This window comes from Mirounga angustirostris, unplaced genomic scaffold (genome assembly GCF_029215605.1).
Source record: "Mirounga angustirostris isolate CCGP_5_RB_7025 unplaced genomic scaffold, mMirAng1.0.hap1 SCAF_1, whole genome shotgun sequence".
In the NCBI taxonomy this organism is placed as follows: domain Eukaryota; kingdom Metazoa; phylum Chordata; class Mammalia; order Carnivora; family Phocidae; genus Mirounga; species Mirounga angustirostris.
In genome coordinates this window covers 103907112-103928441 of record NW_026991709.1, presented here as the reverse complement: position 1 = coordinate 103928441, position 21330 = coordinate 103907112, and the positions used below count along the sequence as shown (strand labels likewise).

General features: G+C 38.0%; 1 protein-coding gene across 4 annotated transcripts in view; it reads left to right on the top strand.

The window, feature by feature from the left end:
• The first annotated feature begins 456 nt into the window (after positions 1-456).
• MLF1 (myeloid leukemia factor 1) overlaps positions 457-21330 on the top strand; it is a 33839-nt gene continuing 12965 nt past the window's right edge. For 2 of the 4 annotated variants that reach the window (XM_064585886.1, XM_064585883.1), the window contains exons 1-2: positions 457-636; positions 18659-18806. In XM_064585886.1, coding sequence (XP_064441956.1) covers positions 590-636; positions 18659-18806 — 195 coding nt within the window. In that variant the 5' untranslated portion in view covers positions 457-589. Of the gene's footprint in view, positions 637-7968; positions 8115-18658; positions 18807-21330 lie in introns of all 4 variants that reach the window. The other 2 variants (XM_064585889.1, XM_064585879.1) reach the window with 2 other exon arrangements.

The following is a 21330-nucleotide window of genomic DNA, read 5'->3' as shown; positions in this document are numbered from 1 at the left end:
CACTGAGTACATTATTAACTGTACTCAAAAACTTGTTGCACATTTATTCTCAGTATTTGTGCACAGCTTTTGACCAACTACCACGGAAGTGTTTTGGATATAAGACTTTCCCGTGGATCACGAATTGCGGCATATGAATGCATCTTTGGAAGCCATCTAGCCCAAATCTTGGCCCATTTCCACTTTCCCGAAAAGAGAGTCGGGGTTCGAGGCCGAGGGCGATTTGCCCAAGGTCACGCAGAAGGTGGTCTAATTTTTGTGCTCCTGCAGCCCCGGGAAAAAGCGATCTCGTCCCTCAGAACGCTTCGTCGCCTGGCTGGCGGGAAGCCAGACCTCTCGCCTCCACTGTTGACGGCAGTTGCCATGGCAGCGGCGCTTTATTCCCCGCCTCGTCCTAGTGACGCCAGGAGACCAGCGCCCAATGGGAAAGCAGCTCGGCGCCACGCATCGCCTTTCGCGGCGGGCACCGCCTTCGCAGCCGGGCGAGGAGCGTTGGCTGCGAGGGGAAGGCTGGCTCGGGTCGCGGCCGCGGCGAGTCGCACCGTTTTCCAATCTGTCCGCGTCCGCCGCCGCCCGGGACAGAGCCACGATGTTCGGGATGCTGAGCAGCAGCTTTGAGGATGATCCCTTCTTCTCGTGAGTGTGGGGGGACGGGAGCCCGCGGTCGCGCGGGAGTTGAGGGATCTTGAAGGGAGCTATTTTAAGGGAAAAGTGCGCGAAAACTGTGGGGAAGGCGAGGGGGAATTTGAGTAACTTCAGGAGGCGGCTTGGGGGGAGAAGAGGACTTGAGGGCGTGCGAGGGGGGGGGAGGAGAGAAGTTAGGGGTGTGGGAGGGAGGGGAGCGAAGGATTGGGGGGTTGAGGAGGGAGAGGAAGATTCAGGGGTGTGGGAGGGAGGGGAGCGAAGGATTGGGGGGTTGAGGAGGGAGAGGAAGATTCAGGGGTGTGGGAGGGAGGGGAGCGAAGGATTGGGGGGTTGAGGAGGGAGAGGAAGATTCAGGGGTGTGGGAGGGAGGGGAGCGAAGGATTGGGGGGTTGAGGAGGGAGAGGAAGATTCAGGGGTGTGGGAGGGAGGGGAGCGAAGGATTGGGGGTTGAGGAGGGAGAGGAAGATTCAGGGGTGTGGGAGGGAGGGGAGCGAAGGATTGGGGGGTTGAGGAGGGAGAGGAAGATTCAGGGGTGTGGGAGGGAGGGGAGCGAAGGATTGGGGGGTTGAGGAGGGAGAGGAAGATTCAGGGGTGTGGGAGGGAGGGGAGCGAAGGATTGGGGGGTTGAGGAGGGAGAGGAAGATTCAGGGGTGTGGGAGGGAGGGGAGCGAAGGATTGGGGGGTTGAGGAGGGAGAGGAAGATTCAGGGGTGTGGGAGGGAGGGGAGCGAAGGATTGGGGGTTGAGGAGGGAGAGGAAGATTCAGGGGTGTGGGAGGGAGGGGAGCGAAGGATTGGGGGGTTGAGGAGGGAGAGGAAGATTCAGGGGTGTGGGAGGGAGGGGAGCGAAGGATTGGGGGGTTGAGGAGGGAGAGGAAGATTCAGGGGTGTGGGAGGGAGGGGAGCGAAGGATTGGGGGGTTGAGGAGGGAGAGGAAGATTCAGGGGTGTGGGAGGGAGGGGAGCGAAGGATTGGGGGGTTGAGGAGGGAGAGGAAGATTCAGGGGTGTGGGAGGGAGGGGAGCGAAGGATTGGGGGGTTGAGGAGGGAGAGGAAGATTCAGGGGTGTGGGAGGGAGGGGAGCGAAGGATTGGGGGTTGAGGAGGGAGAGGAAGATTCAGGGGTGTGGGAGGGAGGGGAGCGAAGGATTGGGGGGTTGAGGAGGGAGAGGAAGATTCAGGGGTGTGGGAGGGAGGGGAGCGAAGGATTGGGGGGTTGAGGAGGGAGAGGAAGATTCAGGGGTGTGGGAGGGAGGGGAGCGAAGGATTGGGGGGTTGAGGAGGGAGAGGAAGATTCAGGGGTGTGGGAGGGAGGGGAGCGAAGGATTGGGGGGTTGAGGAGGGAGAGGAAGATTCAGGGGTGTGGGAGGGAGGGGAGCGAAGGATTGGGGGGTTGAGGAGGGAGAGGAAGATTCAGGGGTGTGGGAGGGAGGGGAGCGAAGGATGGGGGGTTGAGGAGGGAGAGGAAGATTCAGGGGTGTGGGAGGGAGGGGAGCGAAGGATTGGGGGGTTGAGGAGGGAGAGGAAGATTCAGGGGTGTGGGAGGGAGGGGAGCGAAGGATTGGGGGGTTGAGGAGGGAGAGGAAGATTCAGGGGTGTGGGAGGGAGGGGAGCGAAGGATTGGGGGGTTGAGGAGGGAGAGGAAGATTTAGGGGTGTGGGAGGGAGGGAGAAGAACTGGGGACGTGGGAGGGAGGGGAGCGAAGGATTGGGGAGCGTGAGGTGGGGAGAGGTGCGAGCCGGCCCCAAGTGCCCGCTGCTCTCGACTTGGCCGGACTTGGGGTGTCCGGGTTGGTTCCCGCGCTCGGAGGCCCGCCTTCGCAGCCGCAGCGCCTTGCAGGTGACGGTAACTGCCCTCCAGGTGGAACTTGTGGTGAGAAAGACGCTGACGGGACCCTTTCCACGCCCGTTTCAGTTCCAAATGAGAGGCAGGGAAGGTCTTCTGAGATGACAACTGTTTGAAAAGGAACACATTTTTAAAACAGCGTTTTCATAAATACGCACTTCTGAGAGCGCAGCAAGTTGGAGAGTTGTGCTGTCACGTCGAAGTGGTTGAGGTTGCCGAGTGCACTGTTTGTTTTCTTTGCTTGCTTTGTTACAAAGCTAGTCCTGTTTGTAAAGGGACTCCTCTCTCCGAAGTGCAAATAGGGCAGGGAAGCAGAGAGTGGGGGCATTTAACACCTCAGGTAAACAAATGCCAAATCTGTGGACAGTTCCAAGTGAATTAACGTGATGCCTTAGGAACAAGGCATCCAGAACTTAATTAGTTGCTTCATTATAATCGAGTTTTCTTGTGTGGGGGTGTGGGTGTTTTTTTGTTTTTTGGGATTTTGTTTGTTTGGTTTTTTTTGTTTTTTTGTTTTTTTTCTTTTTTTTTTAATTTTTTTATTCTTATGTTAATCCCCTTGTTTGTTTGTTTTAGTTCTTGCTTTGGCGGTTATATAAAAATGATTACAAACTAGTTGGATTCCTAAGACGGGAAGCTTTGTGCTACTTTTTTGCCCAAGTGTTTTGCCAGTTTGAACTTTGACTTGGTGTCCTAATTTATTTTGATCGATTAAATTCTCCATCTATGCAACTCCTAGACATTTTTTTTTTTAAGTTTAAAATGTCAGTAGTTTTCTACATAGTATTGTTGTTTTTAAAGGAAAATATTGTGTTGGCTTACATGTGTTAGTATTATTTTTAAACCAAATAACATAAAAGTGACAATTGAAAGGATAATTAATGGTAAAAAGAGATGAAATAATTAACATAGAAAAATAAAATGATTAACATTTCATTCTAAAGGTTGTAAATTACAATTAAGGGGTGTATGGATTCAGGCAAATTTATTAGGCTGTTTTAGTTAACTTGTTTAGGAGCTTTTGGGACATTTACAATTAATGCCATTTCAACAAATTTTAAATTTTGTGCTGTATTCCGATTTGCTCTTTTAAAAGTCTCAGAGTAGGGATTAGTTGAGCTGTTGAAATGATTCTTATGTAATTGTGACCACTACAGTGGGTAATAGTTAAGAATTCTTGATTATGACAACTTTTGAGTTGCATTATGTCCTCAGTATATCAAAAACAGCAATGGCCTTAACTAAACTGTGAGAGTATAATTAGTACCTTTTTAAAAACGTCTAGCAAAAGTGTAATTTAAACTCTTGGGTAACTGAGCAAAGGCAATGAACCCAAGAGTCAGGATCAGAAATAGTAACAGACCACAAATAGTAGGCATACATCAAAGAACACTCTTCCCTGTGCTTAGGAGGGAAAGGACCGTCAGTTATATGTCAGTGGGTCTTTCAGTCATCACTCTTCGTAGCCTTCTTCAAATGCAGACAGCCATGTCATAAAAATTTAGGATAAAATTATTATAATTAACTTTATAAAACAGATGCATGCTTATAATTTCGTTGCTCCACAATTAACTGTTGAGAGAGTAAACACGATGGAGGGGGGAGTAAGGAAGAAAGAGAATGTGTGTTTCTATTTATTTCAAGTAATCTGTCATTTGACTAACCCCAAACAAAGTGAGTATCCATTACTTAACATAAATCCAACATAAGATATTCTTAAAGGTTACAGACTCCTTATCAAATCATTCATTGACCTTAAAGAACACAGAAGGGTTCCATGCCCACCATCTTTTGTATGAATATTAGCCCTATTGCTAACATAATGTGTCACTGGGTTCCTTTATTGCTAACTTAATACCTGACATTTAGAAAGTATTCAGTAAATATTGTTTAATGATAATCTGGTGTCCTTTACACTCTGTATTGTAGTTAATTTGGTATTTAGTTAATTGCTGAAAGTATTTGCACTCAGCATATGCTGTTGTTGATGTTGACACTTTCTAATTTGAACACTACCATTGTCTAAATAACCATCAGTTCAGTATATCAAGGATGTCAATATAAGCACACTCTACTAATTTACAAAGTATTCTAAAGTGGGCAAATACTTTTTGGATATAAACTTAGAATTATTAAATAATTTGAGATGTAAAATACTGTAATCAAATAGTCAGATGTTTAAAAGATTTGAGTAAAAAAACCAATTAAAATCTATAGTCTTGAATTCAAATATGTTCATTTTCAGTGTTTACTGTAAATGTTGTACCTCAAATGTTTCATCAGAAAATTAAAAGGAAACTTTAAAAGTGATATGTTGAAGTTTAGTGTTTTATTGTATATTTAGAATTTTTTTTTTGTACCTGATGTTGCAGAGCTGAAATTCAGTGAAAGTTGCCATACAGTATATCCTCATATACACCTTCTTAAGTAAATAATACTTGTAATTTCGTTGAAGACACAAAAGCTAAAAGCTGGCACTTCTGGCATGCAGTTTACTCTCAAGAATACTACTTTCCCTTCCCATTTATATTTGCTTAAGAAGAAACAGAAATACATATGTATGGGCAGGAAAATTAATTTGAAGTTCAAGTGATTTTGACATCTATCCTATATCCTAAAAACATTGATTATTTCGTATTAAAGTTTACCTATATCTGGTACAGTCTAAAAATTTCTACTTTGTGCAGAATATGAACTTTGAATCTTCTGACCTGCAGAAATGAAAGTCTGATCATGCGAGCTACAGAGAATAGCTATGTTACCACATATCAGGTATTAGATATTAAAGGCTCAGAAGCAGGTTGGCAAATCTATCAGCCTTATTTTTTATTATAAATCGTTAACATTTCCTTAAGGGCAACCTATGTATGATGACTAGTCTTTGGTCAAAGAACCCCTACATATATTCACAGGATGTTATTTTTCCATCTCTTTGGTCTTAGCAGGAGCTAAAAATTGCATATCTATAATCTTTTTAAATTAAAAAAAATTATTTTGCCCTTTGGAGGTAGTTCAAGGACACTGGCTTTGACTTACTCACTAACTGAGTTGAAAGTGAATATATTCCTTGTACAAGACAGGCCTTGACTGATATTTTCTTGATTGAGAATATTGTCATAAAACAGGAAATAAAATCACCTTTCTAAATAAGCTTTTGTGAACAATGAAATGTTCAGGGTTACTCACATACTTGTTTTCAGACTTAAAGTCTGAGGTAGGGTCTTCCATCAAGATGACATAGTTTGGTGCTAATTAGTATTCTGCCACATAAACCTCCCAATTTTAATCATTTAATAAAGGTGGCTTGAGAGTACTCAGCTAAAATTTAAGGTTTTGATTTTCAGGATTTCATTTTATGTTAAGACACCTAACAGCTTCTGTGACTATTAGCACCTAGAAATTTGTTCTCGGAAATATTTTAATGTATATGTTTCTTATAAATGAACTTTGCAGATTTCAAGATCATATTTGATAGAATGAGGCACTATGAACTGAAAGAATTTCTAAGGTAGACTTTTGGGGCTTTCTGTGTAGGTATAAACCATTGAATTCAGAGCCAAGGAGCACAGCATGAGTATGACATAGTTGCTGGATCAAGGAATGCCATTTGGTAGCATCTAATCATAAAATGCTTAGTTCTATCCCTGAACATTGTAAATATCCACAAAAAAGTAAGGGAGTGCTTATAGGATGAGAGGGGGCCATAGTCATTCCTACAACCCTTTTAATATAAAAGGCTTCTGCCACACCACCATTTTAAACTGTGCCTCTAAACAGTGGGGAAATAAAGAATTGCCTGTGGAAATTAATTCGTTCAAATATTTCTTGGGTTTCTATTATATGCCTAATGCTGTGGACTCTATTATAAATTTGTAGAAGTTATGGCCCATGCCCTCAAGATTCTCTTATGAATGTAATATGCATTATTTCTAGTGTCAAAACTTGGATCACCTAATGAATGTATTTTCCTTATGGACCTTTACACCTCATTGGAACTAAGAACATTTCTTTATGATCAAGAAAGCCATAACAATCTGCTGATAAGCTTTTTGCCACCACTATGTATAGTGGAAGGAAGGAATTTCTCTTGATGACTGGGAATGCCATGTCAATTATCTGAGACCCTTATGTATAAAGAATAAATTGCTTTTTACTTTATTGTACTGGCCAAATAAAATTGTAACTGGTCAATATATTTATATATTTGAGAGAGTCTTAAAAACAGGACCTTATTTGGAAGTAAAGCTTACTATCCCTTAAAAAAAAAAAACCTTTTATGTTGAAATTATTCCCAATCTAAGAGTTAAGTTTTTTTTTTTTTTTGGTGGGGGGGGGCAAACTTTATTTTTCATAGCTTGTGATAGATAAATAATATGGAGTAGAAAAGGTACATTTGGTGCCAAATATCGTTCTGTTTGGTTGTGGTGCAATCCTAAAAGAGATAGTATGGCTATCATAATAGCATAAGTAAATTTTTTCTGATTTAAATGAAAATGCATCCTCATGGAAAATCTGAAAACTATAGAAAGTTTGGTAAAGGAAATCATGCAACCAAGATTTTATCATTTCGGTGTATTTTGTTTCCATTTTCCTTATATGAAAAATATTTTCTAAAATCAGAACAAAGCTTTATGATCATAAATATACTATTTTCCTCTACATATACCACAATCATTTTCCTAGTCTTTAGATATTCTCCAAAGTATGAGTTTAGTGTCTGCAAAATATTGCATACTGTGGATGTATGAAGAGTATTTTTCATTTAAATCTTTAACCACATTTCAAATTATTACTTTAGACTAGTTTATATATATGAAATGACCGGTATATAATGTATGAAGCTTATAGAGCCTAGTCATATTTCCAATTTATTTTCCTAGAATGAAACATTAATTTTCAAGAGAATAATATGAATAGGTAGAAAAATATAAAAATGATTGACTTCTCACCTGAGAAAAGAAACTGCATTAGGTTAATTTTAAAAATAATAAAATTGTTCCTTGCTACCACAAGAGATTTTTGGCTTTGATAAAAAAGAATTCAAGCTTGAACTAGAGAAATTTTAGTCTTATCTTTGAGCAGCTGCTGTTCTGGGTAGACAAGAATTGAACTTACTTCAGGGCCCAGGCAGATTTCTTCCTGAATGGTTTAGACAGGTGCAAAAGCCAGACTGTGAGCACAATTTTGTCTTAATGCTTTTTCCAACAAGCAACCTTTTGTTCATGTCACTCAAAAAATAAAAACGTTTTTAACAGTTGTTCTACATATAAATATATACCTACTTCTATTTAAATAAAGAAAAAACCTGGGCAACACAGTAAATGGGCCACATTTAGTTGTTGAATTTGTAGCCCAATTATAATGCAATCAGAAAAATAAATCTCACTAAATTATGTTTCTATAGGAAAATAATAGCTGCTGAATACTCACTTATTCACAGAACAAAATCTAGTATTCTCTGAAGTATTTTTGTTCTTTGCAGTTGAATCTCATCCACGTATCTAAAGGGAAAGTTGACTGGTTTTCTTAAGTGACTGCATATCAATAAGAATGAACATTTTAATCTCTACACTGCTACCCATATTCTAAGCTATAAATGTCCAGTGAATATGGAGCTCTAAGCAAAAGGTGAGGATGCCTGGGTGGCTCAGTCATTGGGCGTCTGCCTTCGGCTCAGGTCATGATCCCAGGGTCCTGGGATCGAGCCCCGCATCAGGCTCCCTGCTCCACTGGAAGCCTGCTTCTCCCTCTCCCACTCCCCCTGCTTGTGTTCCCTCTCTCGCTGTGTCTCTCTCTGTCAAATAAATAAATAAAATCTTTTTAAAAAATTAAAAAAAAAATATCAGGTGGTATGAAATCCTTTAACTCCACATAGTTCTATTTCTTTTTGTTCTTTAAAACTTTTTAATGAAACATTTCAAACATATACTACAAAAGTATAACAATTGTGTATCTGTCACCCAGAATTTCAAAATTTATACTTGTTTTATCCATCTCTATTTCTGCTGATATCTCAAATGTATTTTAAAGCAAATCCCAGATTTCTTGTCATCTAACCCCTATGTATTTCCAAATACATTTCTGAAAAAATATGGTTATCTTACATAACCACAGTACCATATCACATGTAATAAAAGTTAAAATAATTCCAATTGCTTGGCATCATTTGGCATTAAGTATCATCTAGATATGAAATACTTTGGAATAATCTAGTTTTTGAGGTAAGAATTAAAAAATTGTTTCTTAGACAACTCTTTATGGGTCTTGGAATTACTTGAAATTCTGTTCCTTTAAGTAAAAAGTGGGAGATCCAGACACCAAATTCTGATTCCTTAATTATAAACTAACTTGATCTTCACATCTTGATTTTGAAAGCATAAAACAACTCCCTTTCTGCTCTCCAGTGTGTTCAAACCTAAGTTTCTCATTCTGTGCCATTGATCCATTAATTTTTAAATTGTTACAACTTCCTTATAATGCTAGTTGCCTACAATTCTGTTAGAGTAGTGATTCTGAAACCTTTAACAGGTGGTAAATTTAGGAATAGTAGTCTGTTAAATTTTCTGCACCTGTCACTCTTATCAATAAGACAAAAATCCCAAACTAAAAATCCCACAAGAATTCATGGAAAAATGACTTTATTTATGATATTTTTCTGTATCGTATGTATAATATCTTTACTTGTTTTTTTCTTAATATGTTAGAGTTTGTTTTTAGTTGGAAAGAATGAGGTATGTATAATACTTAAATAAAGCTAATGTCTGGTGTCTTCATTTTATATTTCCTGAGTGAATTTAGTACAATTACGTTTTTCCAGTTAATACCCAACATTTATCTAAAGCAACTCTTCATTCTGAGAGATTCAGTTACTAATTCGAATAAGAATAATTTTCCTGTAGAAATTTTTGTATTCAATTGCAGTAAGAGTATCTTCAACCTGCACCCACACTGGAGAGAGCACTTTCCTTTTATGACTTTGCATAAAATTTGTCAGTGAGCAGGACAGAGGCTGGAAAGTACAGCAGTGTTCCTAAGTGGGTTGGTTTGTAGAGGACAAGAGAGTTACGGCAGGAGTGCAAACGGAGAAGTGAGAGTACTGACATGTTACAATTTTTTAGAACATGGATTTGTCAAACAAGTGATTTGTAAAGTGGTTATCAATCATCCAGACCAGAGTGGTCCTTATGCGGAGGTGGTTGGAAATTATCACGTTGGTCAGGTATGCAGGTGACCTATTTATATTTAAGTCATTGTTAACTACATTTTTCTATTTAACAGTTTCCGTTAAAACAATTGATATTGGACAAGAATAAACAGATCTATAGAACAAAGCGGTCTAGAAACACTCTCATATACAGCCTCCCTATGAGATTTATTTAGAGAATACCCATCTTTTTATTTTTTAGTACTTTCTTTTTTTTTTTTTTTTAAAGATTTTATTTATTTGAGAGAGAGAGAAAGCATGAGGTGGGGAGGGTCAGAGGGAGAAGCAGACTCCCCGCCGAGCAGGGAGCCCGATGCGGGACTCGATCCCAGGACTCCAGGATCATGACCTGAGCCGAAAGCAGTCGCTTAACCAACTGAGCCACCCAGGCGCCCTTTTTAGTACTTTCTAATATCATCAAGTGTACCTGGGCAATGGCACTGCTTTCTGAGAAGATTAAATTGTGATTGATGAAACTATTGACACCTTGTTCTTTATTTTTAGCAAAACTTTACTGCTGAGATACTGTGTTTCTGAACTGCAAAGCAGTGTTAGTTAACCACAGTAGTTTAAAAAAAGTCTTTAAGGTAAAAACCCTCACCTTTGCACCATATATGGTAGACGCAATCATTCAAAACAATATAACAAATTTCTACATTCAGTTCTCAGGAATTTTGTTCCAAGTTTAATCACGGCAATAAGGCCTCAGAACTACACAGTGTTTTTGGAGTACAGTTTCTGCCTTAGCATATTTTTAAAACTAATGCGTAATTAATAACGGGAAATATTACTTTATTAAAACATAAAATTTAGTAGCGTCTCACCACAAACTTTGACAAGCTAATATACTTTAGGGTTTTCACAGAATAAGATAAATTGGCATAATTTTAGTGGGATTTGCTGAGATAAGCTTTATTACTATTAAGAAAGAAAAACACATTTATACAGCCTGGAGTGAACATTTGCATATGATTTGGAATTCCAGAACTCTTTTCCCATATCAATTTTCCATATTTACATGTGCACTAGAAGACTTTAAAAGTTTTTTTTAAATCTTAAAATTCAGTAACATCCAATATTTGGTAATTAATACCTTATTTTATAAGGTATCAAGGTACTTTACATTTTCAAAAGTGTGTTTTTGGAATATGTAATACATGCTTATGGCCAAAACAAAACCTACAGAAGAGGTTAAAAGACTCCCTTTCCACAACAATGTGAGTATACTTAACACTAAACTGTTCATTTAAAAATGCTTAAGATGGGAAAAAACCTCAGTGCGTTATATGATTATGATCTGTACACTTTTCTGTATGTTCTGTACTTCAATAAAAGAGCTTATTGAGACAAAAAAAGACTCCCTCTCACCTTTAGCCCTCAACCATCTAGGTACCCTCCCGAATGCAACCACGGTGACCGGTTTGCTACGTAGCTTCCTAGGGATATGTTCTATACATTTATAAGCATATATACATGAATTTTTTACACAGATGGAGATTTACTATATATCTTGTTAATCCTTCCATGTCAGCACATAAACATCTGCATTGCTGTTTTAAAGGTGACATAATATTCCATTTAAATTCTTTTAAAAGTGCTGAAAAGTTTTTAATGGCTTTTTTCCTATCCTTTTTCAGTTACTGTTCCATCAGTCAGTAAAGAAACATCTGCACGCTAATTTTGGGTAGTGGATTGAGCAAGAGAGATATGTTCCTTTTCTTCAAGAAGCTTTTAATTTAACAGAAAAGACAATATTTTCTGTATGCTATTTTATTATCAATAGTCAATAGCAAGACTATTTTTAACTTGAATTTTAAAAAATTTCCCCTTTGACTCTCAATAATGGTAACCTATGCCTTCCTTTTGAGGGAAAGAAAAGAAAGTAGAAAACAAGATAGTGGGGCACCTGGGTGGCTCAGTCGTTAAGCATCTGCCTTCCGCTCAGGTCATGGTCCCAGGGTCCTGGGATCGAGCCCCTCATCGGGCTCCCTGCTAGGCGGGAAGCCTGCTTCTGCCTTTCCCACTCTTCCTGCTTGTGTTCCCTCTCTCGCTGTGTCTCTCTCTGTCAAATAAATAAAATCTTAAAAAAAAAAAAAAGATAGTGAAGAGTACTTAAAAGAAAATTGACAAAATAGTTTGAATAGTCAATACTACTTAAAAGTGCTGGAATGGGATTAAAGCTGACAAACGTAAATGTGTACTTTCCTACTTACATCGGCTCAGTTGCAGAAAACAGAATTTACTGCTTTAGGCAGAAAAGAATTTATTACAGGACATTAAACAGCTTAGAGAATCTTTGTGATGGCCTAAGAAACAGACTCTAGATTGAACTTTCAGGAATGCCTCCCAAAGCCACATCAGACGTCCAGACCATGGAGGGAGCAGTGGCCACTTCTCGCACTAGGAATTGTTGAATTGGGAAGCTGCTGCTACTGCTGCTGGCTCTGAAGTCATGGTGTACCTGTGGGGACCCATACCAGCAAAATGGATTTCCCTTGTCTGGCCCCCAGTACCCATAAGCTCTAGTGATGGACTTCCGATAGCACTGCTACAGAACGACTGTGTACCTCTGTGATCATGCTTACCAAATAAGAGAAGTAATAGTACTTACAGACTCTGCCACACTTCTACTTTCCAATTCTCAAATAATGGTCCATAACTGGCAGATCCTAAATCCAGAAACTTTGCTGCAGTAGAGTCTAGGAAACTAAATCTTAAACTTTCTAGTGTCTGCAGTGTAGAAAGTCACATCGAAAGGAGATTGAAATGGATTAAATGTGAAAAACTTTAGAGATGTCGGAGGATAGTGCATTCATTTTGGAAAAAACTAACCAGAGATACCAGAAATTAAAATTTTGATTTTAAAATGACAAAAAAAATGAGTTAAGTAGAATTTTCACAGTCAAAGACTAAAATAATAACCTGGGAAACTGAGCCAAGGCATTTCTTCCAATATGTAGGACAAAATCACAGAGGGTTCAAATTCTACAAAGAAGGAACAGATAGAATAGTAAATATGCAAAGAAATATTCTAAGAACAATTTCTAAAACTAACCAAAGACTGAAATCCTTAGAACACACATTGGAAAGGGAAATTTGAGGGTTGTCAGGATTTTTTTTTTAATTCTATACCTAGACGCATGATAATGTAATTTTGATACATTAAAAAGAAAAGAATCGTAGATCATAGATCTTCCAGAGAGTGTAGATTCTTTTTTTTTTTTTTTTAAGATTTTATTTATTTATTTGAGAGAGCATGAGCAAGGGGAGAGGCAGACTCCCTGCTGAGCAGGGAGCCCTGATGCAGGGCTCAATCCCAGGACCCTGTAGTCATGACCTGAGCTGAAGGCAGATATTCAACTGATTGAGCCACCCAGGGGCCCTGAGAGTGTAGATTCTTTAGAAAGAATGAGAACCAGATTGTCATCACTCTTCTCTTAACACTAAGTAAGGAAGATAATGAAGCAATATAGATCCTCAAAATAGTGAGGAGAAATGATTTAGAATTGTATGCCCAGATAAGCCACTGTTTCAGTTCGGGTGTGAAAGAAACTTAGACATGACTACTAAAAATTTACTCTGCTCAAATTACTAGATGTTAGAATCCAGAAAAGAAATAAGATATAAGAAGTAATGATAATTCAGAAGTAAACCAACCTCAGCTTTTCTTGATAGAGGGAGATTGAACCTAGAGCACTTGCCATCTCCTTTATTCTACCCATGGAACCAGAGTTCACCTGTTTCCTCTCTTGAAGCTAGTACAGGACAGATTAAAACCCAACTAACATCCAGCCCATTCCTGAAGTTTTGAGTTTGGATAACTTGGAGAATAATGGCTGTGCCCTTAATAGAAAAAGAGACATAAAGAGGAAGAGCTGGCTAGGGAAACAGACAGTGTTGGAAATGTTAAAGACTTACTACAATGTAATAGGCAAATGTCCAAAAATTACCTTATTGTTATTTGTAACTTATACTCTGAGTATTTTAGAAAGTATTACAATTTCTATTGTGAGATCAGGGCTCCATTCCCACTTCCTAGCACAGTGCCTTTTACATAGGTATCCAGTAAATATTTGTTAAATATTTGTTAAATAAATGGAGACCGTTTGTATCAAAACAAGCAGAAATTGAACTAGAGGTCCCTGACAAAATGGTTGAAGAGGATTAGTGTTTATTCATGTGAGGTTCTTGGAATGTCTGCGTTAGGGTTAATAGAAATGCTTGCTTAAATGCAGATTAATTGGGCCATGCCCCAGATATAGTGAATCAAAAATCCTTGGGTGTATGTTTCAGGAATCTGAATTTTAATAAGTGCCTCTGGTGATTTTTAAGCATGTTCAAGTTAAAAGGAATCAGCCCTACAGAGGCCAGGGAAAACAAGAACAGATCTCCCTCAATTTAAGCTGGAGTTACATCCTGATAAACCCACTGTAAATTGAAAATTGTGTGATTTGAAAGGCATTTAATCCACCTAACCCACTGAACATGATAGCTTAGCCTAGCCTAGCCTAGCCTACCTTAACGTGTTCAGAACACTTACATTAGCCTATACAGTTGGGCAAAATCATCCAACATAAAGCCTATTTTCCAGTAAAGTGTTGAATATCTCATGTAATTTATTGACTACTGTACTGAAAATGAAAATCGGAATGGTTGTATGGGCACAGAGGTTATCAGTGTATCAGCTGTTTGCCTTCACGATCCCGTGGCTGGCTGGGAGCTGAAGCTGCTGCTGTGGCTCAGCATCACCAGAGAGTGTGGTACCACATATTGCTAGCCCAGGAAAAGATCAAAGTGCAAAATTCCAAGTACAGTTTCTATTGAATGTGTAGCATTCTCACACCATCATAATTCCAAAAATCGTAAGTCAAACCATCATAAGTTGGGGACTGTATGTCTTTAGGAGACAGTACTTTTTAATATTTTAATGTCACTCACAGTTAGAAAATATTTGCAAAGCACCTTGGGGTACAAGAAGGAAAGACCGAGGTAACCAGCTCCAGGGGCTTTGGCTGGCTCAGGCCCCAACCGGCTGCTTCAAGGCTGAGCATGTCAACATTTTGACACACCAGTTATCTATCTGTGACACTCAGGAAGCTCTGTCAAGGGTGAGAAGGAAATCAGAAGGAGAATGAACAATGAAAGGAGAATTTAAAGGAGGCATTTATCAAACAAGGCTCCGAACAGTACATTGCTCCAAAGTTAGAGATGCTGAGTATTCAAGGAACAGGAATGACTTTGGGTTTGAGTAATTGGAAGGTTAAGGGAATCCTTGGAGTTTTAATGCAGAAGTGAAGGGAAGGAAAGGGGCATTTGTAAAATAAAGTGAACGCACTCCAAGGAAATAAAGGATACAAGTATAGAAGACTACTGGAAGATTTTAACTGCTAAAGGGAAGGAGACAGTAGCTCAAAGAGTGTCGGGAAATGGGTTTGGTGGGATGGGGAGTATAATAGATGTCTTACTTTGCTACATAAGAACAGAAAGTAGTTTTCATTGGTATGGATTTCATAAGTTCTTATTTACTTTTTTTTTTAACTTTGTAATCATTTAGCATTCTAAGAAAGGATCTCAAAAGTCACCTTGAATTATAAGAAGAAATAATGGTTACAAATCAGGCCATTTAGTGCAGAGGGAATGCTGCCATTGAGGTGGATACTTCAGGAGCTGATGCTTTCAAGATCTCTTTTGGCTTGTAAAATAGGTTTATGTTCTTTTTACTGTTTTAATCATCAGTCATAGAAATCCCATTCAGTGTTCTAGTGCCAGGTTAATTACAGGCTGTATTTTATAGCATTTCAATCTTCTAAGACTTTTATGCAGACTGAGAGGAACAGTTGGAAATTGCTTTAAATAATGTGATTTTAGGAATATATCTGTAGTAGGTGGAATAATTCCCCTTCTCCCAAAGATGTCTATGTCCTAATCCCCTAATCCCCAGAATTTGTGAATATCTTAATTTACATGACAAGGAGGAATTAAGGTTACAGATGAAATTAAGATTATTAATCACCTTAAAATAAGAGATTAACCTGGAGTACACAGGGAGACTCAATTTAATCACAAGGGTCCTTTAAATGTGGGAGAGTTAGAGATTTGAAGATGCTATGCTGCTGGCTTTGAAAATAGAAAAAAAAAAGGGGGGGTCACAAGCCAAGGAATATGGGCAGTCTCTAGAAGCTTGAAAAAAGGCAGGGAAGAAACAGATTTCCCCCACAGCCTCCAGAATGAACCAGCCCTGCCAACGCCTTGATTGTAGCCCAGTGATATCCATTCTGGGCTTCTGACCCCCTGAACTGTAAAAGTGTAAATTTGTTGTTTTAAATCACTAAATTTATGGCAATTTCTTACATTAGCTAAATTAATATCCAAGTTTTATAATCTCAATTTTAAAACATATGTCTCATTTCTCTGTCAGACTATAAGTTCCTCTAGACCAGTAATCACCTTCTGTGCTTGACACACAGTATACATGATAAATGTTTATTGAATTTGAACCATTCTATATATCAGATGGTCTCTCCATCATTTTTCGGGAGAGTTGCTTCCCATTCTTAAAGTCTCTACTCACCTGGGTACATGCTACATAGAGAAGCAGCTGCATTGCAATCAGTATCTGCAGTTCTGAACCTCTTCCTTAGTGACTTTTGATTGGAGAAGGGGTACTCATTTAAACCAGTTGGTTTTCTCTGGCTCAAGTGTTTTAATACATGAGACTTACATCTTCTAATCAACAGTTTCATGGGCTTCTTGTGCCTTAGTTTCAACTGCTCTAAAGTAAGACTACCTGTCTGAGAAACCCCATCCTCCTGAGGTTTATAGAAGCTTATGTTTTAATTTGTACCATCCCAAACAGTCTCAAAATTTGGTGAAAATCTAAAAAAATTTTTCTCACGATGCTGAAACAGACCTACAGATAAACTACTGATTTTTAAAGATTTGCATTCATTTCCCTCCCAGTCTTTAGATAAAAACCAGTAAAATTGAAGACTTAGAATGGGAACAGTTTTAGATGTGTTATGCATTGTTCCTTGGGATGTAATATGTATTAGTAATCTATTGCTGCTGTAATTTAGTAGCTTAAAACAACAAACATTTATTATATAATTTCTATTGGTTAGAAATCCAGGAGCAGCTTACCTAGGTGGTTGTGACTCAGGGCTTCTTAGGAGGCTGCATCAAGTTGTGAGTCAAGGCTGCAGTCATCTCAAGGCTTGACTGATAGAGAATTTACTTCCAAGTTCTTTCACGTGGTTGTTGACTGGTCTCAAAACTCTGCTTCTAAACTGACTTACGTAGGCCTCACCAGGCTGCCTAATAGCACAGCAGCTGCTTGCCCCAGAGTGAGTCATCTTGCTAAGACAATGCCCAAGCAGAAGCCACAGTCTATTAGAGACAAGTCAGGAAATCCAGCCCATACTTAAGGGAAGGGGATCATTGGGGGCCATCTTAGAAGCTGGCTACCACACATATAAATTAGTGAGTTCATTAGTTTACCAGAGACTAGATAATCATGTTTATAATATTCCTAACTGAAATTAAATTTAATAATATCAAACATTTTGTGAGGAAACCGCAAATAAATTTCTCATATTAGAAGATAAAAAATAAAAATGGAAGCCTTTTAACTCTCACAGGGTAAATTCAGAAGGTACATTAAAATAACACAATTTACTTTTTTTTAACCATACTTCCCTCAGATTGTCTAATTCTGACTTCCTATTCCAACTTGTCCCTTCATTTTAAAAATTGTACTTCCCCTAATCTCCTAAAAACAATTGAAAGCAGTTTATAGAAATATGTAAAATGTTATAAGAATTGAAATTAAACAAGATGAAAGACAGAGAAAACTCAGAAATAAAACTACTACACAAAGGTCATAGTCTGGTGAAAACTGAAGATCCATAGCTATGTGGCTGAATAAGTTGATGTTAAGAAAATGAAAAGGCAAGACCAAGACTAGGAAAAGAATACTTGCAAGACAAATATCTGATAAAAGTCTTATGTCTACAATATATAAAGAACTCTTATAAGTCCATAACAATAAGACAGACAACCCGGTTTTTTAAAATAGGGAAAAAATTTGAACACATATTTTATCAAAGAAGATCTATGAATGACATACAAAATATGAGATACTATTACATCACCACTCAAATGGCTAAAATTAAAAAGACTGACAATACCAATTATCAGTAAGAATGTAGCACAACTAGGGTGCCTGGGTGGCTCAGTTGGTTAAGCGACTGCCTTCGGCTCAGGTCATGATCCTGGAGTCCCGGGATCGAGTCCCGCATCGGGCTCCCTGCTCGGCGGGGAGTCTGCTTTTCCCTCTGACCCTCCTCCCTCTCATGCTCTCTGTCTCTCATTCTCTGTCTCTCAAATAAATAAATAAAATCTTAAAAAAAAAAAGAATGTAGCACAACTAGAACTCTTAGTTCACATTTTTTATAAAGTTAATCATACAATCCCACTCCTCGTTATTTTGCACAAGAGAAATGAAACAAATAACAAATACAATGCTCATATTCCATAAATAAGAGTTAAAAAATAAATAAGCTAGCATTCTTTATTGGTTCTTACTAGAATTTATATTTTTGGCTGCCTAAAATGACCTCTACCTGGTAGCAGTATTTCTCAGTCCTTTTTTTTTTTTTTTTGCCATTTCCCTTACTGCTGGCTTAAGCTACCTGAGATATGTTACTTTGTATTTGTCATTTTTATACAGTAAGGGATAAATAAAGGTGTATTTTTATTATACATAGATTAATTATAGTAGATAGCAAATGAAACAGTTTTTGTATTCATGAATAATGGGTCTTTGTGAGATAATTCCATTCACCTAAACTCTTCTTTTGTCTCTTTAACAAGCATATCAACCCCAAATAATTCTTTGTAGAATTTAGTTGCCTGCTTATTATTTAAATTCCAACCCTTACTCTTGGATGATTATATGTATTTTCAACAGTGATTCTTTTATTGCACACCGAGAAAGTATGCGACAGATGATGAGAAGTTTTTCTGAACCTTTTGGAAGAGACTTGCTCAGCATCTCTGATGGTAGAGGAAGAGCTCATAATCATATGAGACATGATGATGGCGAAAATTCCTTGACTGTAAGTTCTTTATTTTAAGTTAGTGAGAAGGTCCTATAGAATTTGAAGAAAATTATTACAGAAGAATATATCTATGATGTTAGGATATGAATAATGCTTATGTTATAGAAATAACTATTATATAAAAAGGTGGACTTGTTGGAAAGCTGAATCCTTTAACAATGAATTGTTAGCTGTATGAAATTCCACTGCACTACCAAAACTTTAGGACCATACAGTTATATATTATAAGCCAAACTTAAAGCATTATTTTTTGTAAGTGTCTATAAGTTTCTTCTACATGGCTACCTTGGACCTTCAAAACTTAGATTAACTTTTAACTGTATTTAAATCTTTGCATAACTACAGAATATTTTCGTTTTATCTGAGAGCAAAACTAGAAGGTTATAAACATATTCAACTAAAAAAAATCCAGGATGCTAATATTATCTTAATTACTTTCTTCTCTTTTCATTTTATTTCTATTGCTTTTTCAGCCTCAGGAATGGCAGTTCTAGAATAAAAATCCACAGGAGTTTCTGGTTTTGTTTTCTCTTAATTAGTTAATTAATTTTTGCTATTACCTAAGTCTTTCATACTTAGACATAAATATGTCGTATGTATCGCAACCTAGGGAAGAAAAGGTGAGCCATATCTCGCCAGTATAAATTATAAATATACAGGAAAAAAATAAGTTTTGGCTAAAAGAGAGGCTGAATATTTCAAATACTCCTAAGAAGTTTGGTGGATAAAATTAGATTTACCATATAAATGAAATTTTCACATTCTTTTTCTTAGTATTCCAATATGTATTACTCATATTCCAATTGTTTTCTTTCAATTAGTGAATAGTGGTATTTATATATATATATTTATATATTTATATATATATATATATATATATTTTTTTTACATTTAGGGCTATCAATTTCCAAAGTCTAAAATCAAGATCTAAGGAAAAATTATCAAGGAGGGCAGAAATATCACTTATAAAGACATTCTGAAATGTTATCTTTCACATGAGCATTGAAATATTTTGTCTGTCTGCTATAACCATAGCAGGGCAGAAGTAAGGCTCTATATAGTACTTTGTATTTATGTGCGTAAATGAGCTACTTGTAGCTTTTGTGGAAGAAGGAAGAAGTGACAATTTTATTCCCAATGGAAAAAGAGACATTAGAGGCGCCTGGGTGGCTCAGTCGTTAAGCGTCTGCCTTCGGCTCAGGACATGATCCCGGGGTCCTGGGATCGAGCCCCACATCAGGCTCCCTGCTCAGCAGGAAGCCTGCTTCTCCCTCTCCCTCACAATCTCCCTCTCTCGTATGTCTCTATCTGTCAAATAAATAAAATCTTAAAAAAAAAAAAAGACATTATACTGTATCAACTATCTTAGAATGCTAACACCAATGCACTTTTTTCTTGTTCAAGCTGTATGAAAACCCTTTGCCAGCCAAGAGTACTGAATATTGTCCTAGGGCAGTAGTAATTTTTAAAATATAGATTTACAGCAGAGTTACAGCAGATTTTCCAAGGAACATTCAGCCTCTCTTTTAGCCAAAACTCATTTTATAATTTATACTGGTGAGAAATGGCTTTTCTTTTATCCCATAGGGTGTGATATGGGATATGTGTATGTCTAAATGTGAAAGACTAAATGTAATAGCAAAAATAAATAAATAAAAATTTTAAAATAAATTAATAATTAAATTTTTTAATAAATTAAAACAAAAACAAACAAACAAACAATAGCAACAAAAGACCTCTATGCCAACTTGAACTTTTCTAAGTCAGTGTTTTATAACTAGATGTGAAAGTAGGAACAGAAGTTAGAAATTGACTGCAGAAGATGGAAAGACTGCTGCTATTTGAAAAGAGCACAGCCAAGAGAACAATAGGCTTTTTTGCATGCTAGCTGTTCTAGTCCATTTAAACTAATAAAAATCCATAGAAAGCTTCTTTCTCCCTCTAGTGAAGCTGTAAAGTTTTCTTAAAAATTTTTAAAGATTTTTCTTATTTGAGAGAGTGTGTGCATGAGTGTGGGGAGGGGCAGAGGGAAAGGGAGAGAGAGAATCCTAAGCAGACTCAGCGTGGAGCCTGGTGCTGAGCACGGTACTGGATCCCAGGACCCTGAGATCATGACCTGAGTGGAAATGAAGAGGCTGAAATGAAAGAGTCCGAAGCTTAACCGACTGAACCACCTAGGTGCCCTAAGCTACAAGTTTTTAAATGAGTGGTTTTTTTTGTTTTTGTTTTTGTTTTTTTTTAAAGATTTTATTTATTTTTTTGACAGAGAGAGACACAGCGAGAGCAGGAACACAAGCAGGGGGAGTGGGAGAGGGACCTGAGCCGAAGGCAGACGCTTAACGACTGAGCCACCCAGGCGCCCTAAATGAGGGTTTTGATTAAGCAGTGAGCCATTATGCTGTTGACTTTAAGCATAGTGGATGAAAATCTGTATTTCAGATAGACATCTTGATAATTTTTTCTTTATTTTTGGCCCATTACTTGACATTTGTCTTTTTTTGGAGGGGGGAGGGAGAGAGAG